General features: G+C 44.1%; 1 protein-coding gene across 1 annotated transcript in view; it reads left to right on the forward strand.

The window, feature by feature from the left end:
- ULK1 (unc-51 like autophagy activating kinase 1) overlaps positions 1-27,036 on the forward strand; it is a 79,390-nt gene that overhangs the window by 383 nt on the left and 51,971 nt on the right. The window contains 4 exon segments of the mRNA XM_009699634.1: positions 14,793-14,825; positions 15,624-15,660; positions 22,669-22,842; positions 24,664-24,737. Coding sequence (XP_009697936.1) covers positions 14,796-14,825; positions 15,624-15,660; positions 22,669-22,842; positions 24,664-24,737 — 315 coding nt within the window. The 5' untranslated portion in view covers positions 14,793-14,795.

Below are 27,036 nucleotides of genomic sequence, written 5' to 3' on the forward strand. Positions count from 1 at the left end.
AAATACGATTGAGCAGATCATTTATTAATTGTCTGGACCACAGAACTCTTGCACAGTTGGGAGCCGAGGTGGGATCTCCTGCTCCCAGGATGTTATGCAGTGAAGTGCAGTGTGTGGTGAATATGTCTGTATTGGAAGTTCATAAGTTCTCAAAATGTTAGAAATAAAATTACAGTAGTTATTCTTGGCATGCCTACCTTTTATTTTCTTTCTCTGCTCTGGATACACTCCCTAAGAAAATTTCTTTTTCCTAGGCAATGTAAAAATAGTGTGAGCATGACTTTGTAGCATATGATTGTCTTCAGTTCCAGAGAATTTTTATTTGCATTTTTCTGTTGTCCTTGTGGCAATCACTAAGTGTTAAAAATTGCAGCAGACATTTTTAACTTGTTGTGGTTTCCCACAGTTGATTTTTCCTTCGAACTCAGCTCTGAAGATCTGATCTAAGGGGCTAAAACCCCTTTGTCTTTGACATTCATGATGCTTTCTTTAAAAAAAAAAAACCAAACAAACCACCGCACAATCTAAAAGCCTAAAATGGAACCCTTCTGTTTCTGGATGGAGGGGCTGGCGTGCGGTACGTCAGTACAGCCTGTGCCGCCCTAAGGTCTGATATTTGCGAGTGATGGCTGCGTGACCGCTGGCTCTGCGGGACCCCCCGGGTGGCCCTGGGGTGGCTTATCTGGAGCTGCCTGCCCTGTCCCTGATATCACGTGTCCTGCAGGCCCCCGTGTTTGTTGACATTCCTCCTTCTCCCGTGGATTGGCTCCCATGGCCTCCGCGTCACCCCAAACATGAGTCCCAGCCGGTTAGTACAGCCTATTTGCAATGCCTTCTGGGTGTTGTAGTCTGCCCACGTCACCCCAGCCCCGTGGCCCCCCGGAGCTGTGTCACCCACCATGTCCCTCTCCACCGGAGCAGGGGGTCATGACAGGGTGCTGCGGGGAGCCAGATCCTTGGAAAGTGTTTAATGCCTAGCATTGTTTTGGTGAGAGGGGGTCGTGGGGGATTTCACGCTGCTCTAGGAGATAGGCAAGGCTGCTAGGGATGGGATTGCTTCTTGGAAATATCCTCTGGGTAAGAGGCCAGCTGTGCGTTGCTCCTGAGCCATCCTTTAGAGCTGATCTTGCAAAGCAGTGACTGCCTTTGGCCTCATGTGTGCTGCAGAGTAGCTCAGAGAGCTGCGGAGGTGTCCTCTGTGTACAGGTCACTTAGGACATTAGATGTCATGTTTTTCATTCTCCTTCTAAGTTTACTTAACTTTTCAGTTGAGGGAGTGAGTGACTGCTCCTGCGCTTCCTCTATAGTTTGCATTTGTATGAAGCATTATGCTGCTGGATTTGCTTATTGAAGATCTTTCAAAACCTTTGTTCGTGTTCTGTTCCTCGCCCTGCTTCAAATAACTGCCGGGTAGGAAGCAGCTCCAAGTCATTTCCTGCAAAAGGAGTGATTTCATCACTGTTACAACTGCAGCAATGCATTTTTCTCCTTATGTGATGGTAAATGGGCTTTAGTTAAATTTTGTGTATAGCAGCGTAACCTGGTGAGATATTAGCAAGAAGCTGTGTAAGATACCACAAAACAGGAACTTCAGAATGGTCCTGGGCTCAAGGCATGCCCAGGTATATGTTTAGTATCCAGCTTTGTCAGAGAGTCCTTCTATGACCTAGGTAATTTGACTTCTTGGACAAAATGAGATGACTGAGGTGGCATTGGATGTAATATAGTGCTACCAGGGTGTGGAGTCTCCTCTGGTGTAAGGTGATCGGTCACCAGACACAGTCTGATGCGGTCTACCCACATAGGTTGTGTGTGTAATGTGTCTGAGTCTTTGGCCTTGCTCTGTGTCTGCTTAGGAGTTGTGTGAGAGTAAATTATCCGCAAAGGTAAAAGGGCAGTTCTGTGGAAGACTGGGTTCTGCCCGCCTTTCCTTACTTTTTGGAAAAGACTACTTATTACTCACCTTGTTCTTCTGATACAAGATTGATTGCTTCATTCATAACTGCATATATATTTACCCTCAAAAATACCATAGTTGCAGTTAAATGAGCCCTTCTAGGCTTTCTAAAACTGAAGAGGTTTATTCTTGTGTTACAACATCATAGAGCAAAAAAGAAAAAATATTTCCTGTGAATCTTAATGTTGCCCTGTAGCTGTGTCTGTCATTGCATTTTGTGTTGTCTCTTCCTCTGCACCTCCTGTCAACAGTGACTTTAACTTTTACTCGTGTGTTCCTTATACACAAGGAAATGGTTGCCAAAACCACACTGGCTGTAAGCGAGTGATTACACCAAATGATGCTTTCGTTTGCATTTTCCTGGTTAAAAGCTAATGCTAACTAGGCCTCATACAACTCATGATTTTTGATGTAATGCCAGATTTACCCCAGACAGACACTTGGAGTGCTGATATTTAATACTGACAGTAGCTCTCACCCTGGCACACTTATTTTGTCATTCAAATCCAGGAGAATTGCAGTGTTCCTTCTCGTTTCATAGATCTTTGTGGTATTGGTTCATAAATAATGACAAAATAAGAAGCTTGCTAGGAATAAATGATATGGGTGAATGTTTAATGCATAGAAGTGCAGTGTCTGGACTTTTATAGATCCCCTCACTGGAGTCCTAAGAGCAGCATCATTACATGAGAATGGCTCACAAAATGAAATATGCATATTCCCATTACTGTGTGCTCATGTATTAATGAGAGGTGCCGTGAATAGTCTAGGAGCCTAATGCGAGAACCCTTACTCAAAAAGAGGATAAATCATATTGGGTATTGCATTTCTGAAAGTACGGTCTATTTAGTGTCTGTATGGAGTTGTGGTGTGGATGTTTCCTAGGCACAGGAGATGTTTGGCATAAAGTAAAAACCATATTCCACCATATGTGGAGTGCATTTGTTGCTACTGAACAGTCCCTGACTCAGCTGGCTTGCCGAGGGGCTGGAGTTGGGGTCTCCAGTCTGCAGCAGTCAAGGGGAGTACAGCGGTCTAGAGGGACATCTGGATACCAGAAGTCTTTTTACTGTGTTTGAAGACAGCCAAATGAGCTCTTGTTCCTTGAGGTAGAAATTAGTGACAACAAGGATACAAATGATGGTTTCCGTTGGATAAGGACTTAGTCTGGAAATGAGGTTTCTTGGAAAACAGATTTCCAAAACTCTGAGGATCAGCTCAACTCTTCACGCGTGTAGACACTGAAAGCATAGCAGCATGTAGTCTGGTGTATGGGACTTGCTTTGGTTTCTTCTGTGACTCAGGGTGTTGAATCTGAATCTGTGATCAGAGACTGCTTGATTAGTTAGCTAAGGGGATTCAATGGTAGGAAGGTAACTCTTGAACTTGTCAGATCCTGGGAGCACTGTGTGCTAGACAGCTTCTTCCAGCACTAGTAAGAAGTAGGTTCTTACACATAACTTAAGATCTTTGGGGCAATGGGAGGTCCTGGGTATGTTTTCTTCCCTGTGCTGTGCCAGCTGCCCCAGGAAGGTTGGTTGAATATGTGTCAACTGAAGATCTTGCATGTGGCTGTGTTGGTGCTAGGGCAGGAAACCTGCTATTCCTGGCTAGAAGTCATGCTTTGGATATTAGAAAGCGTTTTCCTGCATGAAATGGGAAGAAGGATTATTTTACTGGCACGTTTTTCCTAGTTGTGTGCTGTGATCTGAGCTTGCTTCTTAAAGCAGCCTAGCTATGACTGTGCTTGTGTGGGTATCAGGTGTTTTTTGTTTATTTTTTCTAATTTTTGCATGGGTGGGATGGACTGGTTGTAGAAACATAGCTGTTAACATCATGCAGGGCACTGTACTGCCAAGTTTCTGGTTCAGCTTAGGTTACCTGAGGGTCTGCTTTCCATAATTCTGTGTCAAATTGACTTCTTGTACTCACCAGCTCAGTATGAACTGAGAGTAATGCTTAACTCACTCGTGCAGTACAGACTCACCAAAAATATTTCTGCTGGGGTGACTGTTTCACCTGGAGCTCCTGCAGACCAAGAACATGGAGTCCTTGCAGTGCAGTTTTTCTTGTGCCCGTGGATTAAGGCATGGGTGGCAGAACAAACTCTTCTCAGCTTAATGATCAGTCACCCTGGGCTGGTCTTGAAAGCCAAGTAATAACAGCCTTGTTCTGTTATTGCTGTATAGAAAGTCCTTGTGATCAACAGGACCATAGCTGTTCGACTCTCATGTTCTGTTGTACTGTCTGCTGTACTTGTCCGACCTGGAACCTTTAGCTGCTAGTCCCCATCTTGTGTACGTGCGTCCTCCTGTCCCCCGGGACCTCTGGAGCTCTGTGTACAGCAGTGTCCTTTGGTGTGCCCTCCAGCACCACTCGCTTCTGCTGCAGTGCTTTGCTGATGAGTGTGATGTTGGATGAATCAGTGTTGCTGCAGTGTCACCTCCTTGCCGTGCCACCTAATGCAGGATCTTCTGTTCCTCAGGCACTGCTGTTTGGGTGCCCGGTCTTGGGAGATAGGGCTCCACTGTGACACTTGGAATGACTAAAAAGGTACCCTGTGTTTGGGAGATCACACTCCTGAGGTCAGGCTGCCTGCCTGGTTAAATCCTGTTTTAATTCCATCCCTGGGCGAAGCTGGCAAGTTGCCTGGTGAGTGGGTGTAAAGTGCAGACTTCTCTGAACTGCCAAGCAATCCTCTTTCTGGTTTTGCTGTGGACAAGAATGGGGTGTCTGCTATCCCGCTCTGTCAGCATCCTCACATTTGTTGAAGGGAATCACTCTGTTACTGAAGATTGGATCTGGCTTAATTTAGAGCTAGAAGGGAAAAGGACAAAGACCCAACAACCCTCTACCAGTAGTTCTATAGGATGAGTCTTGAGAGTTTAGTGGACCAAAATGGATATGTTTATGAAGAGTAGAGAAGTTTACTGTCCTGAACTTCTATTTAATGTTGGCTTCACTAGCTGAGTACCCCACTGTGCAGGTCACAGAAACATCTAGCTAAATATAGACCTCACTGGAGTCACAGACTTTTTTTAGAGGGAGTGGTCTTGTTGCATTTCTGAAATGATGATCGCTGTTTTATTCATCCTGTGTGTAAAGCACATACCTGTGTTCCGCTCACATGATCAAGATGTCATGGAAGAGCCGGTGACGTGGAAGTTAATAGCCTGTAAAGCTCCTGTGGAAGGTAGCATTAGTCAGACTATAATGACAATTAAAGAATGTTTCCCAGGAGTAATCAGAAACTGGTTGTGTTCGAAGTTTGAGAGCAAAGCTCTGGTAATGGCTGAGGTGCTGTTCGTGCTGCTTTTCTTAAAGCTCCATCAGTGTTTCCATCAAGAAAATTTCTACTGTTTAAATCCTTGTGATGATTGAATGCAATTGGTTGGAGTGAGCAAGGCAAGGAGGTAGAGATTTGGAAGATGGGTGGGAAGAAGTGCCTCCTAATCAGTGGCTGGGTGGGATTGAATTCAGATGGAGAACCACTGTTTGAATTTCTTTCGAATATTTATAAGCCCAAACCAAAGCCCAATTAAAAGATTTAATTTTGTGTGCAGGCTGGACTTGACCCTAAACTGTGAAACTGCAATAAAACTGTGTGTTTCAAAAGCTCATCTTAATGCTCAAGCATGTCTAGAGAATTGAGGGTACAGTTCACTTTCATGTGTCTTCCTTTTTCCGCTTCCTTTCCTGCACCCTCTGCCTTCCCACCTGTTGATGCCAACTGAAAAGCTTTTGCACAACGGGCAGACAAGCAAACAGCAAACACAGGGTTGGTGTTGGTGGTAGGAATCTGAGCTGGATGGCTCTGGTTTGCTTTGGGCAAAGTCCTAGAGAAGCTGTGGTCCTCTGAGGTGGATTTGTGTCTTCCATGAGGCAGACTGCCTTCATCACATGGCACGCAGTGAGATACAGTGGGAAACGAGAAGCTGAGCACAGGGGTGGTCACCAGAGGTGGTGATCTTTGATCTGCAAAGTCAAGGAGAGGCTTTTGGTTTTGGTTTCAAAGTAAATATGTACTTTTTTTGCTTGTTTTTTGTTGGTTGGGTGGGGTGGGGCTTTTTTTGGTTGTTGCTTTGTTTTTTTCCTGTTACTCATGTTTGTGTAGCAATAGTAAATGGCAAACTTGATGGAAAGTGAATGAGTGATGTAGTCTCCCAAGGCCATGTTTCTCAGGTACAGACCTAAAAGTACTTTGCTTAAGAGAAGCCACCTTAATTGTCTTCAGATGTTATGGTTCCTCTTTGAGAAATTTAATAATGAATGTCCACAGCAGAATCCAGGGAAGAGCCCTGCCAACACATAACTTTAGAACCTCTTTTGTGCTTAGTGTATGGCAAAGAGGTGCTTTAACTGTGTGATGTCTCCTGCTTTATGATGTGCAGGCCTCAAATACCAGCATAAACATAAAGAGATGCTTTCAAAATGCAAAGCGAGGATCTCAAAGCTGCGTTTCTTTATGAAGCAAGGTTGTTTCAAGGGGAGCTGATAGAAATGAGTCAAATTCTGCATCACTGGTTGCTTAGGGCAATAATGTTCTGTCTGGCTGCAGGAGCACCTGGCTTGTCTCCTAGCATCAGAATAACAGGAGGAATTAGGTCAGCTGAGCTGGCATACTAGAGATCAACCAGACACTGTGGTTCCGGTGGAGGGGAATGAAAGATGCAGAATTTTAAGTCGTTAGAGATCCTATTTAGCAAAGCGTCTTACATCTCTAGGAAGGGAATGCCTCCCAGCTGGCTCGGTACGCGCTCATGGCCCAGAGTGTGAGAGCTGCTGGTGCGGTGGGAAACCCCAGGGATGGCAGCGGGGGGTGAGGAGGTGTCGGGCAGGGCTGAGACATGACCCCACCGGGCTCCTGGGTGGGTTTGGAGCACATCGGCTGTATGTTTCCAATGCGTGTGTGCTGCTTAATGTCACTGTGCACACAGCTGGGCAGTTGGGCTACTTTCTCTCTGGAGGCTTCTTCATTTGCGTTTGACTGATATTTTTTTCATTTAGCTGGCAATTGTAGCCAGCGTGTAAAACATACTCAGTTCTCTTTGTTTTTTCAATACTGCAGGTTCAAGCCCATGTTATTCTGGCTTCCAATAATTGGATTTTTTTTCCCCTCTTAAGACCATTTTTATTTGAAAGAAAACCCATGCTTTTTTTTCTTTAAACTCCTTGTTATAACACCTTTGTGCTGTGTGTTTGTTTTCTTAAATCTGGAAATGAGGTTTGAAATAAATGAATGTAAAAGAGAAGACTTGCAAAGGCCAGTCAGTCATGCAGCTGCCATAGAAAGTGCTGTGGAGGTTGGGCCTCTAATTTCCAGAGATGCTTTAAAAAAAAAAAGTCTCCTGCAGGGTGTCAGACTGTGTTTGGGATATACCATTAAAAAAGCAAGCCATTCCCAACTTAATTAATGTAGTTCTACTAATAGATTCTAAAATCAAACTTCCAGGCTGAGTTGCTTTGCTTGTATTTGCACGTATCTCAGTAAGTGAATATGTCTCGGTGAGTGTGTGATTAAAACTGAAACGTTCACTCTTGTAGCCTGCCTTACTGTCTGCCTTGACCCACAGCACTCCCCCCACTACTCCTGCTCTTTGGGCAGGCTCATAAAATGCAACTTACGGTATGCAAGGATTTCATTCTAGTACATGTGACTGAGCTTAAGGTAATGGGGAATTCAACCTTAAATGTTCTTTCTGTAATATGACTGTGATACAGAAAGGAGATGAGGAATAAATACAGAAAAGCAAATCAGATCTTCAATATTTTTGTCATTGTTTTTAGAATCCTGAAATTTCCTCTCTTGATAGCATTAACATAATGCATTGCCATTTGCAAAAAGGAACTTGCTTTTGTTTGAAGGAGCTTCTAGGTCTTATTCTGCCTGTTGGCAAAGGGGTAACTGCTTCTTTCCAGTACTTCATGTGAGAAAGTCCAAGCTTTTCAGGATTCTGCTGCTTTTTTCCTCTGTAATCTCTTATCCTTGCTGGGCTGCAGCTGCTGCGTACAGATGTGCCCTGCGCTGCATGCTGTCAGGCTGTAATGCCTCCCTAAGAGCTGGCCAGCCGGAGGCACAAACTGGTGTTAGTGGTGCAGCATTACCCCCAGATGAACATGACTGCTCTAAGTGATTGCTTTTCAGTGTCCCAGCAGTATGAGTCTTCAGTTTGCTCTGATGCAGGTTTTTGATCTCGCCTTGAAGCTCTGTGACTTGTGGAACCTGCCACTTCGTCTCTATACTCTTATTATGACATTAATCCTATATTTTGGTTTCTGTGGTTAGGCTCAGATGCAGCTCTCAGCTTTGACTTGGTGTAGTGTGTTGCTCTGCAGAGGCCATGTTTTCCTTTTTGAGCTCTCTGCAAGTGCTGTAGCCATCAGTCATCCAGCAAGTGTGTTGAATCTCAGGGCTTTGATCGAGGCTTGCAGTGAACTGGTGCAAAGCTAACAGCAGCCTGCCACTGCCTGGAGGGGGAGAGAAGAGAGGTGGGACTGGTTTGAAGGAAGTTGCAGGAAGCTTGTGTCCAGTGAAAGGGATGGTGAAGTTTCTTCAGGTCACTTGAAGATTGAGCTGTCTTACCAGCTGTCCTACCATTTGTCTGTGGTGGTATTAGCTACCTGGCAAACAGTAGTTCCATGGACATGACGTTGTGTTGTTTGTTTTTTTTAATGTCATGCAGTCTTTAGGATCTGTTGCCTGGGGATAGGAAGTACTTTCCCTCCCTTCCTGAAGCCCATGTACAACCAGAGGATAGCTTTCCTGCTGTTTTTAATCTGCCCTGAAGTACAACCTGTCCCGAAACAACTCATCTGTTTTATAAGCAGAGAATAGCATAGTGCCTGGAATGGGGTAACACTGGTCCATGGCATCATTGTTCTTCTGGTCCTACAGAAATCTGCCCACTGCAAGGCTGCCTGTAAACTACTTCTATGCTGCAGGGCCTCCCTTCTGCTTGCCCTGTGCCTCTGCTGGTGCTCTGCGTCCTGGAGCAAGCTGGCTGGTCTGTAGGACGCAGAATGCAGTCAAGAGCCGATGCAGAAGTCTGTGGGTGTCTCTGGGTCTTGTTTCTTATCCTTATTCCCTGGGTTCTACACAAAGAAATTAGGAACCCTTATTCTTTTAGTAAGTCAAAGATGTGCTGACCATGGTAATAATGCTCTCCACTCAGTAGGTGTTATTGCTGGACCTGGATGTGCGAAAACGGGCACAGATGTTAAGTAGACTGTTGGATGATGGTATTTGTTGCCTGCATATAATATCTGGGACCATGCTTATGTGTGACTGCTACTACAGCCCAAGACTTACCACTTCTTGTGTAGCCCATACGCAAGAGGAAAGTGGCTGGTGGTTTCTTATAACATGCTAACTCTCCTGGTGCAGGACCTTGCTGGCTGCACAAGTTGAATCCCAAAAGTCTGTCCTAAAATGTGCTTTTGTCTGGCTGTGAAGCTGTGTCTGGGTTTGAGAAACATTTTGTGGTATTGTGTGTCTGTGCAGAGTGGAGGTTATACTGCAATGAATGAGTACTTTCCTCCTCTTTCCTCCTTTTCTTCCTTTATCTGAGTTGACTAGTGTCTCTTGAATTGGAAACCTGTTTGAAATGTTCCTGAGTTCCTGACTGGTACGCTTCAGAAGAAGTGAAGAGAGTGGCCAGGGCCAGAGAACAGAGAAACATACTAGGCTCTGAGATATGTGTTTTGTTTTTTTTTTCTGTGTGAGGTCAAAAGGCATGTGAAGATTTTCTTGCTATTTGATTTAGATCTATTTTCGAAAGGATGAGCATTGGTAGGTGCTCCCACAATTCAGATTGGTGTTACTATTGTCTTTTATCTTGCTTCTGTTCAAATAGTTGCATCAAGAGATAATCCTTGTGTGGCGTGACAGTTTTCCTTTCCCTCTTTAAAGGTTAGCCTGCTTAAGCCAAGCTGTGAGCCAGAGTGAAATGATACCAAGAGATTTTACTAGTTGGGAAGTTTCTTCCCTCTCTTGAGAATGGTGGGTTCTTTTTGCTGAGCCCAGATGGCTTAGGAGCCCCTGACTTAGCTAGAGGCTTTCCAGGTGCTGTTGGCCTAGGATTTGGTTTCTGTAAAGCACAATTGTGTTCATTATGTCCTATGTTTGTGACTTCAGTGCCACTGTCAGAAAAGCGATGACTAAAGACCACAAACCAAGAGGGTGCTGACTCCATGAGATCCTCTTGGCCAAACAGGAGGATGCGGTGTGCTGCAGTTCTGCTGCAGCGAGTGGGGGAAGTAGCATTTAAAAAGCAAACCCAACCAAACAAAACCAAAAACGGAGTGCAAAAGCTTAGGTTTCAGTTGGTGTCAAGTTTATCTTCCACTGTCAGACCCTCAGCTTTATTTTATGCTTCTGTTGTGTTGGTAGAATTGATAAGCCCTAGCCCCATTTACAGAGATCTGTGTGCGGCGGTTATCTTTGCCTGGCAGGTGCTCTGGGTGCTGTTTGAGAGGCAGTGTTGAGCAGCGCATGGTAGATACCTTCTGAGAGGTACAAAACAGGAACCTTTGCCATCAGAGAGGGACCAACAAACAGGCGGTGGTATGCTGTTCTTCAGGAGAGTAACAAAACCAATTCTGAGGACTTGAGTCCATATGGCTCCTCTCCTGTAGGCAGTAGGAGCCTTGTCAGCCGTGCAGTGCTCAGCACATGGGCATAACAGTGGAGCTACGTTCATCTTCAAAGTGTTCCTCCTGCATCCTCCAGTCTTCCTAGAAAAGAGGGTTTGTGTGAGGTGGAAGCCATTCTTTGCTATTTTTACTCCAGTGTCTGTTACAACACTGGTCCTACACAGATTGATGAGAACACTGCACTGCTGAGAGAGTTTTGGAGTGTTGTATAATTAAGCTTCAACTTTTTCCCCCTTCCTAAATGACTTTCTAAACTTGGTGGTAGGCTAGGCTCTGGGGTAGAGTGCAGAGGAGGATTTCTCTAAGGAAGTTTCCTCTTGCAGACTTTTTAAGCTGTGGTAGGAGGATGACTAACTGTGGGTACACCCAAACGTTTCCCTTTGGACACACCTAAACGCAGACTTTCCAAGAAGAGGATCATGCCACCTTTCAGTATGGGTGGAGAGAAAATTTAAAGGGAGGCAGGACTGCTGGGTCTTGATGTCCGTAGTTCCATCCCTCCTAGTATCCCAGTGAGAAACTTTTAATACAGCACTGGCCTGGGGTGATTTATGCTGTACTGCTAAATGAAGTTTCTTAATTTCTTTGTTCTCCGTCAGCAGATGTGCGTTATTTGTAGACAGTAGAGGCTGTTGCCTATTTTTACACTCAATTAAATTGTAACTTCATCGCTGGGACCTCTGCTGCAAGACCTACGAGTCGGGCAACGATCCAGACTGATTAATTATCAACTTAATGTCTTTGGCAGAGGCCTTTTGGTGCTGTTGTGGAGTGTGGTCAGGATACTGCTGCACTTTGTGATGAGAGGAAAAGTTAGGAGGTTGCCTCTGTGCTGTTCCCTTTGTCAGGCTTGTTTAGTGACAGGATTAGCCTTGGCTGCACAGACTGGCACATGTGAATAAGATGTCCAGAGTAAATTATCTGTAGTGCTTCTTGGACATAAGCCTCTGCAGAAATACAACAAACTGTAATATTGTTCTTGTTACTGATGTAGAAATGAGTGGGTTGGGCATTTTGTTTCTTCTCAGAGAAACTAGTAGCATGCAAAATTTAGCTCGCAGGATTTTTTTCCTTGTTTTGTTAATGAACAAATCATCAATACTGTGGAAGGATACAAATGAAAAAGAAATAGTTTCTGCTGCTGAATCAGCCTGAGAGAAGTCCATCAGCCCATTTGAGAAACCAGAAGTCTCTTTAGACAGTTTTATCTGTTGTAACCATGGTAAGCTACTGGCTGAAGGCTTTTTCCAAACAAGAGCTTTTTTCCAGGGCCCTTCCTGAAATAAATGTTTAGTTTTGTTGGCAAAACTCCTACAAATCTGTTTCTGGTAAGTGGGTCTTGAAATCCTGAAATTGCAAATGTGGAAGTTGTGTCATCCCTTCTACAGGCGTCCACGATCTGAAAATACACTTGCTAAATGTTCCTCTGCTGCAGTGGGTGTGCGTGCAGGAGGGTGGAGAGTGCTTCTTCGTAAGGCTTGAATGTTCAGAGGGTGCTGTTGCCGGTGAATGGTTGAGGGAGCCACTTCTCTGCTAGAAGCCTTTCAGGCATTGCCGCCTTCTCTCTTTGCCCTGTGTGAGTGGGATAAAACCACCAAGGTCACTTTGTTGCTGGGGAAGTTGAGCGGAGCATCTCCCTTGCCTGTGTAAGTCTTCATTTAACCCTAGTCACTGTACACACTGGCTGCCAAAAATCAATGACTTGCTTGGTGATGTTTGTTTGCAGAGTCTTTAAATAATGTACAGTGGAAAAACAACCAAGCTGTACAGTGTACATTAGCTATTGTGTAAGCTAAACTTCCTCTTCATTTTCTATATAGGTAATAATATGTATAGTGCCAGCTTCCCCAAACCCTGCCGGCACTATTCATAGTAACGCTTCAAGGTGCTGAGCTGCAATGATCACAGCATGTGTAGACAAGAAATGTCTATGAAAAATGTTGCTGTGGCAGTGATGAACTTGGTGTGTGCTGCAAAAACCACTTCAGCCATTTCCTCCAGGCCCAGCAGTTGCCCTGTAGTGAGCTCCCTGGCCTGCAGCCCCACAGTCGTTCCCTGAGCAGCTGCACCACGCTTTTGGTCTGTCCTCGTGTCTTCTGGTACAGCTGTGGCTGGAGTTCCCAGAGAAGCGAGAGGCCTGGATGTCTTTCATAAACCTTGACCTTCCACTGTTCCTGCTAAGGACAGCAGGAGCTGGTGGGCTTTGAACACTTCTGAAATTTTTCCCCCAGTGCTTTGTCACGTGCAAGGCTTGTGATGATGCCTGGGGTTTTCTTCTTGCACTGCTTCCCTGGGCTTGTGCTTCTAACCATAGATTGGTTTCCCACTTCATCTGAAGCATGTGTGAAAGTGGATGACTTAACACGTGCTGCTTTTAAATGCAGAGATTGGAAAACAAGACCCGTTTAAAGCAGTACTCATCATGTAAGGAAATGCAACAAATGCTTTCTTGAGTATCACAGAAAATTGCTTTTTGGACAAACAGGGAGACCTTCAAAAAGCTGAGCTGGGTTTGGCAGTGAGAACAGCTGTAAGAGCCGGGGATGGCCAGCCCAGGGGTTTGGCAAACACTCGAACCAGGAGAGCCGCGTGAGCCGAGGCTGCTGGAGTGCCTGGTGCCTTGAGCCTCTCCAGGGCAAGGCGGCCGGTGCTGCATGCAGCTCTAGCTTGAGTCTCGCCAATCGCAGGTAATTCAGCTTCCTCCCGTCTCCCCCCCCTTCCTCCAACCAGTCTTCTGGCAGGCATCTGGAAACTCAGATTTCACGTTGTGAGGTTAAAAGAGGACTGCAAGAGAAGTGATGGGAGGTGCTGAGGACTCGAGGCATTGACAAAGGCATTCAATTTGGTACAGGCTTGCGGGAGGTCCTGTGGGCAGACCAAGATGAAAGGGGCCGAGAGCAGACAGTGGAGACTGCTTGGAAACTAAAAGGCTGGTAGGGTGGATGCTGGGGCTTTTTGAAATTGTAGTTGGGCTTGGAAGAGGAATCGGGCTGGCAGGTGTCTGAATAGCGTGTAAGTAAAGGCATGCTGCCCTGGCGCTGTGGAAAAGGGGTGTAGTCTCTCGCTCTGCTGCTGCTTTCAGAGCTTCTGTGCTCACCCAGGCAATTGCTGCCTGCACTTGTCCAGGACTGGGCCTTGAGTTGAGGAGTGCCTTCTAGCATACAGGCTTTTGTGTAGTAGGTCTGCTTCTGTCTGCTTTCTGTTTCAACAAGAGCATTTAGAGTTGTTCACTCCTCTGGATCTACCCAGGGTTGAAACATCAGGCTGTTTTCATGTTTATTCTCTGCTAGTGGCTTGGCAGCTCTGCTAAACAAGTGCCAGGCAGCCACTGGTGTTAGTGTGTGTGTTGCACAGCCACCGAAGTTCCTAATGCAGCTCTGTGGTGCTGTATGTTTGTGGGGCACTTCTCCATGGTATCCTGTGCTTGTACTGTGGATATACCGCCTTATACCTGCTTCCTAAGGCCAGGGAGCCGGTGGAGAAGATCAGCTAAGGCTGGAGATAAACTCTCAAGGTGGTAAGAGGCATCACAGTGCAGCACCTGTAGCAAACTTAGGAAGATGAGCATTTGGCCTGGACTTTGCTGGTGTTGACCCCCATGATAATCCAGAATGCTTTAGCCACCCAATATTAGCACTCTGTTGATGCATGTGTAGAAATTGGTTGGCCAATGTTGCGTTTTGACCTGAGATTTTTTCCTTTTTGTGCTCAAATCAAAGGTGAATCTCTTGGGCACTTTTCAGCCGTGGGGTTGAATTGCAGGTCCCAAAGTTGTGTTGCTCTTATCTCTCTGTTCAGACTAGTGCTGCTCATGTAGGCATAGCTGCTATAAAGGGCCAAGTTAAATGTGGAAATGATTAAGACTCTAAGATAGTAGTGTGCCAGCATCTGTGTTGCATGCCGCTGTTAATCCCAGGAGCCCAAAAGGAACACGAAGACCCAAGCTACAATACAGGAGACGTGCTTGGTTAAACAGATGAACAGTCAGGAATAACATGTTTAATTACCTGGCGCTTTCAAAGTAAACAATCTTCCAGGAATTAACCTGAAGTTTTTACCCTCTCTTCAGTCTGAATCATAACAGAGCACAGTTTACCTGTTTAAAAGGAAATGTAGCAGTTGTAAAGTGTGTGAAATATTTCAATGCATGAATCTTTTGTTTTTCCATTTTCTGTTTCCCTAGGAAATGGCAAACTCTGTCTACTTGGTTATGGAGGTGAGTATGTGTGTCTTTCTTTCTCTTTCTATTTTCTTCTTTCCCTCCCTTTTTCTCTCTTTTTCCTTTATTTTTTTTTTTTTGGTTTAAACTTGTTTTAAGCAGACCAGCTTGTTACACAAGTAGTGCTTTCTGCTCACAGTCTCACCTGTGATGCTTTTGCAAATCTAATCTGCAGCCGCATGCCTTTGAGAACTGGAGCAGCGTGGGTAAAGATAGCAGCCAGGGGAATTTTTCATATCACTGCTGTCGGAAGGTCATGCTGGCACAGGTTTAATCAGTCAGATGTCTGACCTCAAGGGTCAAATGGGTGTTACTGGGTAGCATCTGCTTTAAAGATACAGGGAAAGACAATTTTCTTGCACAGCCTACCTGCAAAGCTTTTGAATGTTTTCTTTCCTCTGCAGTCTTCACTTTGAGGTCTTGTTGACATTCCTTGATGATGTGGAACATGATGTGGGGAATTTCAGTTTTCAGCTGTGGCTACTCCCAGGCTTTCCTCAACCAGCCTGCTGGGGTTGTCTCCAGTGGTGACCATTCTGCTTTGTTCTGGTTTTATCTTTCTAAAAGCTAGTTAGTGCTGGTGTATCATAATGCAAGATGATTAGGGGAAATGGTACAGAAGAGGAGCATACGGGAGTGGGGTTTTCCCTGCCAACTTCTGAATACATATTTTGACACGTGTGCTTATTTGTGTTTAGATACTATGATAAGCCTGACATCCTAGTGAAGTTTACTGTTTTTCTTTTCAATCTTTGATTTGTGTTCCATTAACTGAGCTTTCTGTTCTGTTTGCAGTACTGTAATGGTGGTGACCTCGCAGACTATCTTCACAGTAAGTAGAACAATATGGAGAATATCCCCTGTATTCAGAAGAAAACACTGACTGTTTTAGCTTATTAAAGTTGCTGGGGTTTGTGGAAGATCTAAGTAAGCAGATTGTAGTTTATTTATTTTTAATTCTTGCAAAATAAACAGACTATCACTGTTCCTCTTCTAAGATAATCCCTTGATAATAATTTGAAAACTGAGAATCCATGGCAATAAAAGCTAGTCTTGTAGTCTTTTCTATGTAGGTCAGTAGTGACTGTTGTCAGTAGTTATGTATTTTAGTTACAGTAGCCTTATAGATTAAACTTATTTTAACACTTCTAGGGACATGGTTTGTCTTTTTCTTGGTAACTGGAAAAAAGCTATTTATACTGAAGCCTTGCAGTTCTGAAGGGTTGGATTAAAATAAGATCCCGAGAATATATTTCACTTTCTTTAAGTTTACCCCTAAGGGTGTCCCCACACCTAGAACAGAACACATTTTTTACTGTAGCCAGTAGTGTTGTGAGGGTGATGAAAACTACTAACTTTAGGGTCTTTTGGAGAATATAGCACAGATATCTGTAACTGTGGTGCCTTTAAAAACCTTTTGGTGAGACTGAAGTGTGTCTTTGCCATCAAACTGAATGAAACATGCTTTGCATATTATCCAGCTGTATTGTTGGCACTCAGGCTTCAATCTCCCGAGCTATTTTTCACTGCAGCCCACTGCACAGGTACAGGATCCTGGCCTATGTGAAAATCCCATTGCATCTGAGTACCTAAGCGGTAGGAGGATAACATGTTTAACAAATTGCTTAGCTGCAGTCAGACACAGCCCTTATTTTCTATTGGCCTGACTATTTTTTTTGTTTAAAGTAGCTTTCTTGTTGTTTTGCATGTTAACTAGAAGATTATTAGATGTGAAGAGACAACTTTAATCTCATTTCATGTGTAGCTCTGGGTCATGGATAAACAAAATTTGATCACTTTGTTCAAATTAAAAGCTAGTCAGCCAGATAATACTTCAGGCTCCTTATTTGAGGTACATGATGCCTGGAAATGGCAAAAATTGAAGGATTAAAAGCTAAATTTTTGTTTGCCCTACAGCTAGTGTTGGTATCCCTAGAATGATTATTTGGGGCTTGGTGCTAGTATGTTGCACTCCATACAGGGTAATGGATTACGTTTGTGAACTTCAATTTTCAGAAAGGATTTATTACTTGAAGGAAAATGAAGGAATATTCTGCCTTTCGTATGTTTTATTTGTTTAAAATGTGAGTGAGATAGAAGTGACAGGCATTTGTTTTTTAAATCCAGGTTTAGTATGCTTTGTCTTAGGTAAGTAATGGTATCTTGCATCTGTTGGGTACTGCTGTGCTTTAAAAGGAGCATCTTTGTTGGTGGTGAAACACTGTTATGAATACCAAGTGAAAATGGTTTTGTATTTGGTACCTTCTTTTTCTCCTTAAATACAAGTGCAAATTTTAATAATGAAATGCTTTTAAAAAAATAGTGAAACTTCAGTTTTACTAATACCTAGGCTTTGAAAGCTAAAGTTTTTAGCTTTCATGCACATGAAACAAACCTTGATGTTAAAGCACTAGGCTGTGCATTCTTATTGGCAAAGCTGTGTATGAAAACAAGAACACAGCTTCTGGTCAAATGATTTATAGAAACATGGGTTTATATAAAATCTTCCTGTTCATACTACTACTTTTACGTGTACATCATTGTCTTCTCCCTTCTGCCGTGCCCCACCACCCTACCAAAAAAAATGTGAAGCATAGTGTGCAATTAGCTAGGCTATTAATACAGCTTACTTGTTTATCAAATGAGACTACTCAGGAAATTGGTGGCTAGTTTGAGAGAGTGATGAAGAATTGTATTTTCCAAATAAAATTCAGTTTTACCCCAGTTTGGTTAGTTTGAGTGTTGCCTGGGGTAAGGTTTGATCCTTCTTTGCCTGAGTTAATTTGAAAAAGTCACCTTTAGCTCTGTTTTTACCAATAAAATATTTTACCTTGACAAATGTAAAGAGCAGCTGTTGTGACTTCGAAATTGGTACTTCCTTTTATTTTAACTGTTAACATCTGTGTGCCAGTTGCTGGTAAAGAAAACCCAGCAGGCACAGATTTCCAGAGGGATCAGTCAGTAAGGGACTGCAGCAAGGAAGTTAGTTACTCCCATTGCTGCAGCAGAGATCTGGGCCTTCCAGCTCCCAGGGCCTAGATACAAGTGTCAGCTTTTGCCTTGCATCGCTTTCTTCATTCCACCACGTGTTCCTTTGGGGTATCTCCTCTCCCAGTTTCTGCAGATGATTGGGGTGCTTTTGTTGATAATTTTTTTTTTTTCCCTGAAAGCTTGTCTTGGAAAGTACAGATTTCTTCCAGGGTATTTCACTGGTACGCAGGAGGCTCATCTCTATTGAGCCGTTATTGTGCTGCTTCAGTTATTTTAATAATTGTGTGTTGGTATTTAATTGCAACATCTACTTTCCCACTGACTCCTCAGACATTTTTGCTGGTAGTTCCTGTAACGCTTAAGCAAGCTGCGCATGCATATCCCCTGTTTCTCATTGAATGAGGTGCTTGTAAGCTTCCCAATCCATTCTGCCCTCTAATTACAAGCATTAGGCAATATGGTAATTCTGTGTTGAATCCAAAGGCACTCTAATTCTCCTCGTCTTCATAACTGGAGGACGTGCATATGTGCACGTTTCAACGCAAGATGTGTTTTGGCTGGATTATGCTATTGCTCAGCCCCATCTCTTTGGTACAACCCAAGGTTGTGTGTGTTCTCCTAAGCACAACTTCTATGTTGTTGTTTTTTAATGGTACAATACAATTTCCCCTCAGAGAGCTCTCTGTGGATGTTGCTTTCATTTAAAGCCCACCATAGGGTATGTTTTGAGCTGAGAGTGGCAGATTGCCACTGTGTGTGGTAGAGCTGTGGGAAGCGTTACAGAAGTGACTCGCCTCCGTATGGGAATAACTGGACTTCTGTGGCCTCGGATACTCAGGAGGTCACAGCAAGCTGATATAAAATTTTTTGTAAATTCTGTGAGTTGGTGTTGACGCAGGCTGTTATGGACAGTTCGTAAGTGCGTATTCATCACCTTTCTTAAAGCTGCTTCTTGGAGAGCACATCTCTGAAGAAAACTTCCTATCAGAGTGGAGCATTTCTTGGTTTGACCACGACATGTGCAAGGAGCTGGTGTCTTTATAGTTCATCCCAAGTGGTGTGGGGGCCCTTTTGCAAACAAGAGGTGTGAGACACTGCTGTGTAACTTTTCACCCTCTACAGCTAGGTAATTAAGAAATATCTATGATAAGACTTGACCTATCTGGAATAAATTTTCTGACTTGTACAGAAAACTTCACAGGAGTCTCGCTGGCCATGCTCTGCAAGGGTCGAGGTGGGGTAGTTAAAAGACAGGCCCCAAATAAATCAGCTTGGTCTCTCAAACTTCAGCATGATTTGGATTGGACCCATGTTAGAGAGACTTGTGGCACCTGTGGGTAAGGGGAGAAGTTCTTTTTCCTAAATAACTTTTCCAAAATGGTGTTGTCATGTAAAGTCAGTGGGCGTACTCCAATGCATCTACCCTTGGATCGGCTGACAAAGGCTGTTTACTATGGTTTAACTGGCAGCCTCTTGGCAGGTTGGACATCTCAGCACAGGCTGACCTGGGCACTTTTTATCTGGTTTCATCCTTTTCCTACGCCTTGAGAGCTACAAGGCACACGGGCCACACACTGACCCACAGTAAATATTTGCCCTGATCTACTGACCTGTGTAGCTGCCATTGCCAAGGCAGTAAGCTGAGTGCCTCGGCACTGAAGTGGAGCCCATGAAAATAAACACAGGGATATTATTACTTCTCAGTAATGGCAAAATAAGGCTTGTGAAACAGCGTTGTCTGCAAGAACATATTGCTCACCACAGACATCCACGGGGATGCCCAGACTTCAGTGCAGGCTTAGTGTGTTGCCAGCAGTTTTCTAGTGAAGATGAGAATATCCCCTTTTTACAGAGACAGAAGCACAAGTTCCCTGTTTAGGATGTAGCAAAGAGGGTTATTTTGTTCTCCACACTGTGTGGTTTTTGTTGGGTTTTTTGGTTTTGTTTTGGTTTGGTAGGTTTTTTTGGTGGCACCTAAATTGAATGAGTCTTCTATACCTTCTCCCTCTCTTTGCCGATGGTAGCTGGTCCAGAAGATTTTTTTTTTTTTTTGTGGACCAATATCCTGAAGTTGCTGAAAGTGTCAGTTATATTTATGTCTCTGTCCTTCAGTTGGAGGTTGCTGCTGTCACACAGTAGACTGATGGGCTGAGTATGAGAGATAAGGACTTCTGTTTTTCTGTGTTACAGCCTGTTTGTTAATGGAGGGAGGTGAAAGGGTATGCCCATATGCTCCCCAAGTAACTGACTGTCCCTTCCCTGGCGCTGAGGGCAGCATCTCAATTTCATAGTCCTGCCTTGCTGCACTACCTGGATTTGTGAGACTTAGGGTTGGCAGAGTATCCAACAGACCTCTGACTAATTTTGCTGCCCTGCAACATGGTAGCTCCACCATACCACAGCAATTGTATGGGTGGAATCTGTCTGCAGGTTCAAGACACCAACTTAGGTTCTGCCTGTGTCAGGAAAACGGTACCTTTGCAGGGCTGAGAGCTTTGTACAGACTTCTGTGAAGTGGAAGAGCTTAAATTCTGCGGAAATCAGTAGTTTAAAGGCCCTATTTTCTTTGGGTGAATGGATTTTTCTGATCTTGGTAGCAGTGTTGTTTTCAGTGTAAAGAGTTAGAATCCACATTAGAGAGGCTTGGCTGGTTTGCTGAGGGGTGGTGGCTAGTGCTGTGTTAGCCTTATAGCTACCAAATTATATAAAAGAGAGGGTAACGCCTTAAAGATGTGGCATACTATTGAGACTGCAGGTCAGAACAAGGCTCTCAACAACACAGTTTCTTTACTAAAGGCAGAGTGTATTTAGCCAGGAGTTTGTAATTGCCTGCTAGCTTAATCACGTTAAGAACTGCCAAGTTTCAAGTCTTGCTTCATGTTTAGGGGATGATGAGACAGCCTGTCCTTTCCTGGGCCTGAGCTGATTTGGGCAAAAAACTTTGGAATTCTTACTGTTTTGTTTAAAGATGGTGTTTTAACAATTCCTGAATAGATGTCCTTGAATAGGAATTGCAGAAATATTGCAGAGACCTTTTGTTGGAGAGAAGATTGAGCACAGCTGAGATGCTGGACCTTTAATAGAGAGCAAATCATACAGGACTGAGTACACTGATATGAAAAAAAGAGATTGGGGAAAGCCTTGTTAAAGATGAGGCAGTGGTTTGTTTGTGGTTTTTTGTTTGTTTTTGTCTTTTTTTCCAGAAGATGCCAGTGGGTTTAGAAGTCTTGCATCTGAGCTGCCTCTTAATATCCTTGAAATCCCTTCACAGAATCTACCCTTCATGCAGAGGAGTCTCTTGAATTCCATCTGAGTGCCAGTTCATGAGGAAAAAGGCCCAGTGAGGGGAGAGAAACTCTATATACATGTGCACTGGTTTCACGTGTATGAGTCCAGGACCAGCTGATAGCTGTGGTGACATTTTAGCTCTGCTTGTGCCTCCTTCTAGAACAGTGAGGTTTGGGAGCGGTGGGAGTTTATTTTCTATTCTGAGGGCTGTTTAGCTGATCTGTGTCCCTTGGTGCTTCCCATGCATGTATTTTAAAAGTTAGATTTTTAATTTCCTGTGTTGTGTTAAAGCTGTGTGCAACCTCATCTGTGTTTTCATAAGGATTCCTCCCTTCTAGGTGACTAGGTAGAGTAACATTTTGAAGCTCCTGCCAGCTTGTTTTAATGTCTTACTAGAGAACAGCTGGAAAAACACTAATGAAGTCTCAAGTAATTTACAGGGGAATAAAGACATTATTTTATTCAAGTGGAATGGTGCTTCCTTTAAGCCTGACTTGCTCAGTGTCTGATAAGGAGGCAGGCTGGTAGCACTGTTGATCCTGGGGTTTGTTCAGCAAGAGATTCCTACGGATAGTTCTTAAAATAACGAGAGCTAATGTTGCATCACTCTGATTAGGGGAGCCAGTTGAAAATTATTTTATTCCCTTCAATATTTATTTTCATACCGCGGTTCTTGGGAAGCCCATAATTTAGGAGAGTGCAGTTCAGAGCTTCCATATTTGCAGATTTTGATTACTAATTTTTTTTTATTGCTTATGAAAGCATTCAGAGGTGTTCTTGTTGCAGCTGTGGAGGCAAGATAGAGGGTGTCAGATGATAGTATGCAGGGGCCATTTGGTAGGGGTATGTTGTTAGGTATTGGGCCGTGGTTCACCCTAATACTGGGTTTGGGATTAGTATTATGGTTTGGTCTAACGGGTGATGATACACAAGGGTTAGACCTAGACTTGGACTCATACCCCAAAGTTACAGATTCCGGCTGATCATATACACTAACTGACTGTCTGAATTTCACCTATCAACCCCTTCCAGGCCCAGCATGAGCCTTAATTTTTACAGGCATAAATCCTGATCCTAACTACCTTTCCTCTTAGCTCCACCTTTAGACATAGTCTTTGTGATAAAGCTCTGAGCTTAGGTATCCAACCACTATCGACCATAGCTCAAAGGTAGCGACCCTCCCGCTCCTCAGGCCACAAGCCTTGCCTAGTGCTTGCCTCGATCTGGCTGGCAGCTCTTGCTAAGGGAAGCCCTAAACCTCACCAAATGTCACTTTTGGACCTAGTTGATAACCCAAATTCAGTACCTGCTGCTGACCCAAGTTCACCATGAGAGACTCGGGGCTGAAAACAGCCCTGACCACAGAACAAGCTGGGAATTCAAATGTTCTCCCTCGTTGCATGTAGGAATCATTCAGAAATGGTGTCTGGATTAAAAACATCATACATGGAAATAAAAATGACAAATTATGTCTAATTGCTGTGGAGAATCTGCCGTCTGGGTTCTTCAGAGAACAGGCATTGTAATTTTTTTCACCTGTTGTTTTTTTCCTCTTCCCTAGCTATGCGGACACTTAGTGAAGACACCATCAGGCTCTTTCTCCAGCAGATAGCAGGTGCCATGAAAATGCTGCACAGTAAAGGCATCATCCATCGGGACCTGAAACCACAGAATATCCTCCTTTCCTATGCTGGAGGCAGGAAATCAAATCCCAACAACATTCGCATAAAGATTGGTAAGACCCCATTGTAAACATGACCCTAAGCGCTCTCAGGAGAGTTTGGTGACAGATAAGTGGCAAGTCTCAATCTTTCTTTGGGGAACTGTCTAGAATAAGGAAAGAATTGCTGCACTTTTTAAAATGCCCTAATGTTGTTCATCTTCCTCGCCTAGTTCCTCTGCTAGACATAACCTTCAGTTGGCTCCAAGCAGTAGGAGCAAGAGCTTTCTGCTCTGCCAGGAGACAGACTAATGCAAAAGAATTGGGCAGGCCTTGCTCCGTTTCCAGCTGACTGGTGCCTCTCTTGGCAAAAACAAATACCAGCCTGCCCTAATTGACTTGTAATCTCCAGGCTTACCAAGAAATAAGCAGCCGTTGTGGCTTTTGTCTTTGGCTTTTAATAGTATTGAAGTAAATGTTGGTGCTTAAGGCCTAAAGCTAGCTGCTCTCCTGGCTGGCCTCAGAGAGCACAATGGGAGTCAGGCCCACCTAAAAGAAGGCGTTTCCACAGTCCAAATTAGAGGCAAGCTTCTCAGCTGCATCTTGAAGAAATTCACTTTTTGCACATAAGGCAAATGGCATGGATGGACCAGTAGTTGGGACAAATGCTCCAGAAACCCAGTTACAGACCACATGTATCCCCCTGTGGTCCCTCAGAAATGAGTGCTGGATGATATTACCCTCAACATGTGGACTTTTGATTAAGTTACAGTTCACAAGCTGAAGCTGACACCAGTTAGATAAAACTGTCCCTCACCTGAACCCTGTGCTGTGGAAGAAGTGTTAATGCTTTCATTCAGCTGAGAAATGAGGTCCAGTGGAAAAGTTTGAAATGTTGCTGCCTGTTTGGCTGAAGCATGGGTTTTGGGGTATTTTTGGTTTTGTTTTGGTTTTGTGGGCTGTTTTTTTTTGGGTGAAGTGCAGAGTTATCTGGAAGGTGGAAGTGAGTGGGAACTGCAAACGCAGGCAGGAGGGCTGCAGACATGGCTACTCTTCGGTGTGATGTACCCTGCAACCTCTCCCTCCTGCTTTGCTGAGAAGTACATGGTCCAGGGAATAGCTAGCTGTACCAATTCATTAGTGACAGATGACAGTGTAAACAGCTGTGTCAATCTCCTAGCTTGAAATATCTGGTAACCTTAAGAGAACCCCTAAGTATCATATGATCAGATGCTGAGTAACCTGCAGAGGTAATTCATCTTGGTATTCCTTGTCCCTGGCGGTATTCTAGCCGCCAGGTGAACTGTGGCTCAGCTTTCTGCCCTTGTGCTGGGGTTAGCAGTGTTGAAACTCTACTAAAGGAACAGAGCAAGACACTTTTCAGTAGGTCTCGTCTAGAAATTTGTGTGGTGGTGAGTAGTGGGTTTCTCTTGGTTGTCTGTTGCATTGTAGCCTTTTCAATGGAGGGGAGCTTTCAGTTCCCCAAATTACAAGTTGAGATAGCAGCAGATGAACTAGCTAGCATGAACCGGCATGCTCTCAGTGAAGTCAAGAGAGCTTTACCAGCTTCCAGCAGCTGGCATTTTAGAGTGCAGGCAAATGGGTGCAGGAAGAAGTGAGTGTTGATATCTGAAAAATGGATAGGAGTTTGTTCTTATGAATACTTTTTTTGTGGCTTGGTCTATCCTTTTCTAGTGTCTGTAGTGTGTATTAATAACTAGCACAAGGGCGTTACTACTTGAGAAGAGAGCTATGAAAGTCTTGTTAAGATGGGGTACTTCACTTGCTGCAAAGATTCATGGGAAGTGAAAGGAAAGTAGAGGGAATCAACTGGAGAAGGTGCAGTCTCTCTAGAGTTGGTGTCTGATCCTGACCTACCTCTGTTTCTCTCTGTAGCTGACTTTGGGTTTGCCCGATACCTGCAGAATAATATGATGGCAGCAACATTGTGTGGTTCACCAATGTACATGGTAAGTATGTTTTGCCTACAGATTTTTCTGTATTATTCTTACTTTGCCGCCCAGAAGCAAGGCTTTATTTTTCACTAGTCTTTCCCCGAAAGGTGAAGTTTTATTTACTTGTCAGAAACCAACTATTGCGCAGGGAGACTTCATAAAATTGTAGCTCCTGGTAATGTTGGACAATAGGTGCCTGTGTTGTCATCTAACTTTCAGGTGAGCTGTGGATAAATAAAACTGAACAAAATGGACTATTGATTGCTGTCTGCTTCCAGAAACTGCATCTTCCAGAGGGGACCAGGGCCTCTCCACTGAAGGCAATGGGAAATGAAATCCGTTTTCTCTGCTGTAAGCAAAGCAACAAGAAAAGAGCGTGAGAGCTGGGGTGGTATTTCACACATCTGGCTATATTTGAGGTGTTGCTTTCTTGGAGAGGAACCTCAGTAAATCACTGCTTCAGCAGGCCCTCTTGAGACAGAGTGGTTCTACAAGCCTGCTGTCACCTCAGGCTTGGCACTCTTTTTTTGCTAAGGCTACAGCATCAGGAGCAAGGTCCCTGTCTTTAGCTTTTTGGTCTTGCAAAATCCATTCAGATCTATGGACCTATGCAGGCAGAGATTTTGCCATCTGGCTGACGTACTCTTAAGTATGCTTTGCTGTACAGCTCAGCAGATGGGTGTAAAGGGAGCTTACCTGCTTCTGTTTGCAATTTGTTTTGTGCATTCCCACTCCCTAACCCCCCTGCCTGCTGCCCGCCCTCCCCCAATTCTTTCGCCAAACCAGCAGCTTCCAGGATGACTTCTTAGTTTGTGAAACAGATGTGTTTAAAAAACCAAACTGATCCCTTTTGCGCCCTTTGTACTTTCCGGTCTGGGACTAGGATGAGAGGAGCTGATCTCTTGTTTGTGCTTATGGCAGCAGTCAAGATCTCTGTGTTGCATCGAGTCAGTGAAATTAAAAATTACAAAACCAGGCCAGAAATAAAAACGTCAGAGCCAGCCATGTAATAGTTCCTGGGGATATGGGTGTCTGAGCTCAAAGTAAAAAGATGATGTGGATCAATTTAGGTTTACGTTTTTCTAAGTGTCCTGGGGCAGTAGGCACCTGATTTTGAACATGATCTAATCCGCTCTAAGTTTTTTGTCTGTACTCTTTGGGCAGAATTAGGCTGGACTGTGCTGCACTGCCCAGGGGTAGTGTGTTTGGTAGTCTATTCCACAGTCCTAACTCAGGTAAAACAGACTTCCTCTCTCTTCATTTTTTTTGAAGCCTCATGTTTATTTGAACTATGCTATATGTGAAGATGATGTAATTTTTTTTCTCCTGTGAGAGTTTCCTGAATTGTCTATTTTTAGTGATACTTTTTCTTTTGGAACCTCTTGTGAAAGTAAATGAAAACACCCAGCTTATTTTTTGAAAGGGCTGGAGGAAGCTGGTGATGACCTTTTTCTTTTTTATTTTTTTGTTTTAAACAACTGTGGACGTTACAGGGAATCTCAGAATGTTTCATATTGTTCTCTGTTTACTGATGGATTTGAAGGAAGATGGAGAGGGAGGGTTCAATTGGGATTTTGAGGGTGTCTGAAGTCTGTCCAGACTGCTATTGTGGATCTTGTGCGGCAGCCCTGGGAACACCTGCTGGCAAGGCAGGCCCTTGTTCCCTGCTTTAGCTCGTAGGCCATTGCTGCTCTTTTCATTTTGCTCTTTTAAAAAAGAAAGGTATTTCACCCACACCAGAATGAGCTTTCTCTCTGAACCCTGATATGATCCATGTCATGTGAGACTCGAAACCTGCTTGTGCAGTTCTTGTCCTGCTTCCTTGGCTTTGTTTGGTGTCATGCCTGCTTCCCTTAGGGACAGACCGAGCTCCTGTCTACAACTTGTTTGCTGCCATTTTTTTTCCGTTACGTGTGGCCTTTACTTCTAACAGCTAGAAAATTGATCCTATTCCATGCTGGCGGCACTGCAATGAAATCTGTTATAAACATGTGGGATTAGCAAGCCTACCCTTCTGTCCTTCTGCGGCTGCCGCTCCTAAGGCACGTTGCCTCCTGCACCTCCACGGGGCTTTGTGGACTTGCACTGTCTCCAGCCTCTGGAACAAGCCTGAGAGGGAGCAACCAAGGGCACAGTGTGAGACTAGAAACCAGAGTCTGAGGCACAGCAGGGCTCAAGCTGTTGGACTGAAATGCACAGATCTGCCTTTGAACCCAAACTGTGACCTTGGCAGCAGGCTCTGGAGCATAATTAATATGCTGCCATCTTGGGCTAAATGACGAAAGTGCATAAGTGATGCAGATCAGAATGGAGG

The sequence above is a fragment of the Cariama cristata genome, unplaced genomic scaffold, assembly GCF_000690535.1.
Source record: "Cariama cristata isolate BGI_N322 unplaced genomic scaffold, ASM69053v1 scaffold20544, whole genome shotgun sequence".
Lineage (NCBI taxonomy): Eukaryota > Metazoa > Chordata > Aves > Cariamiformes > Cariamidae > Cariama > Cariama cristata.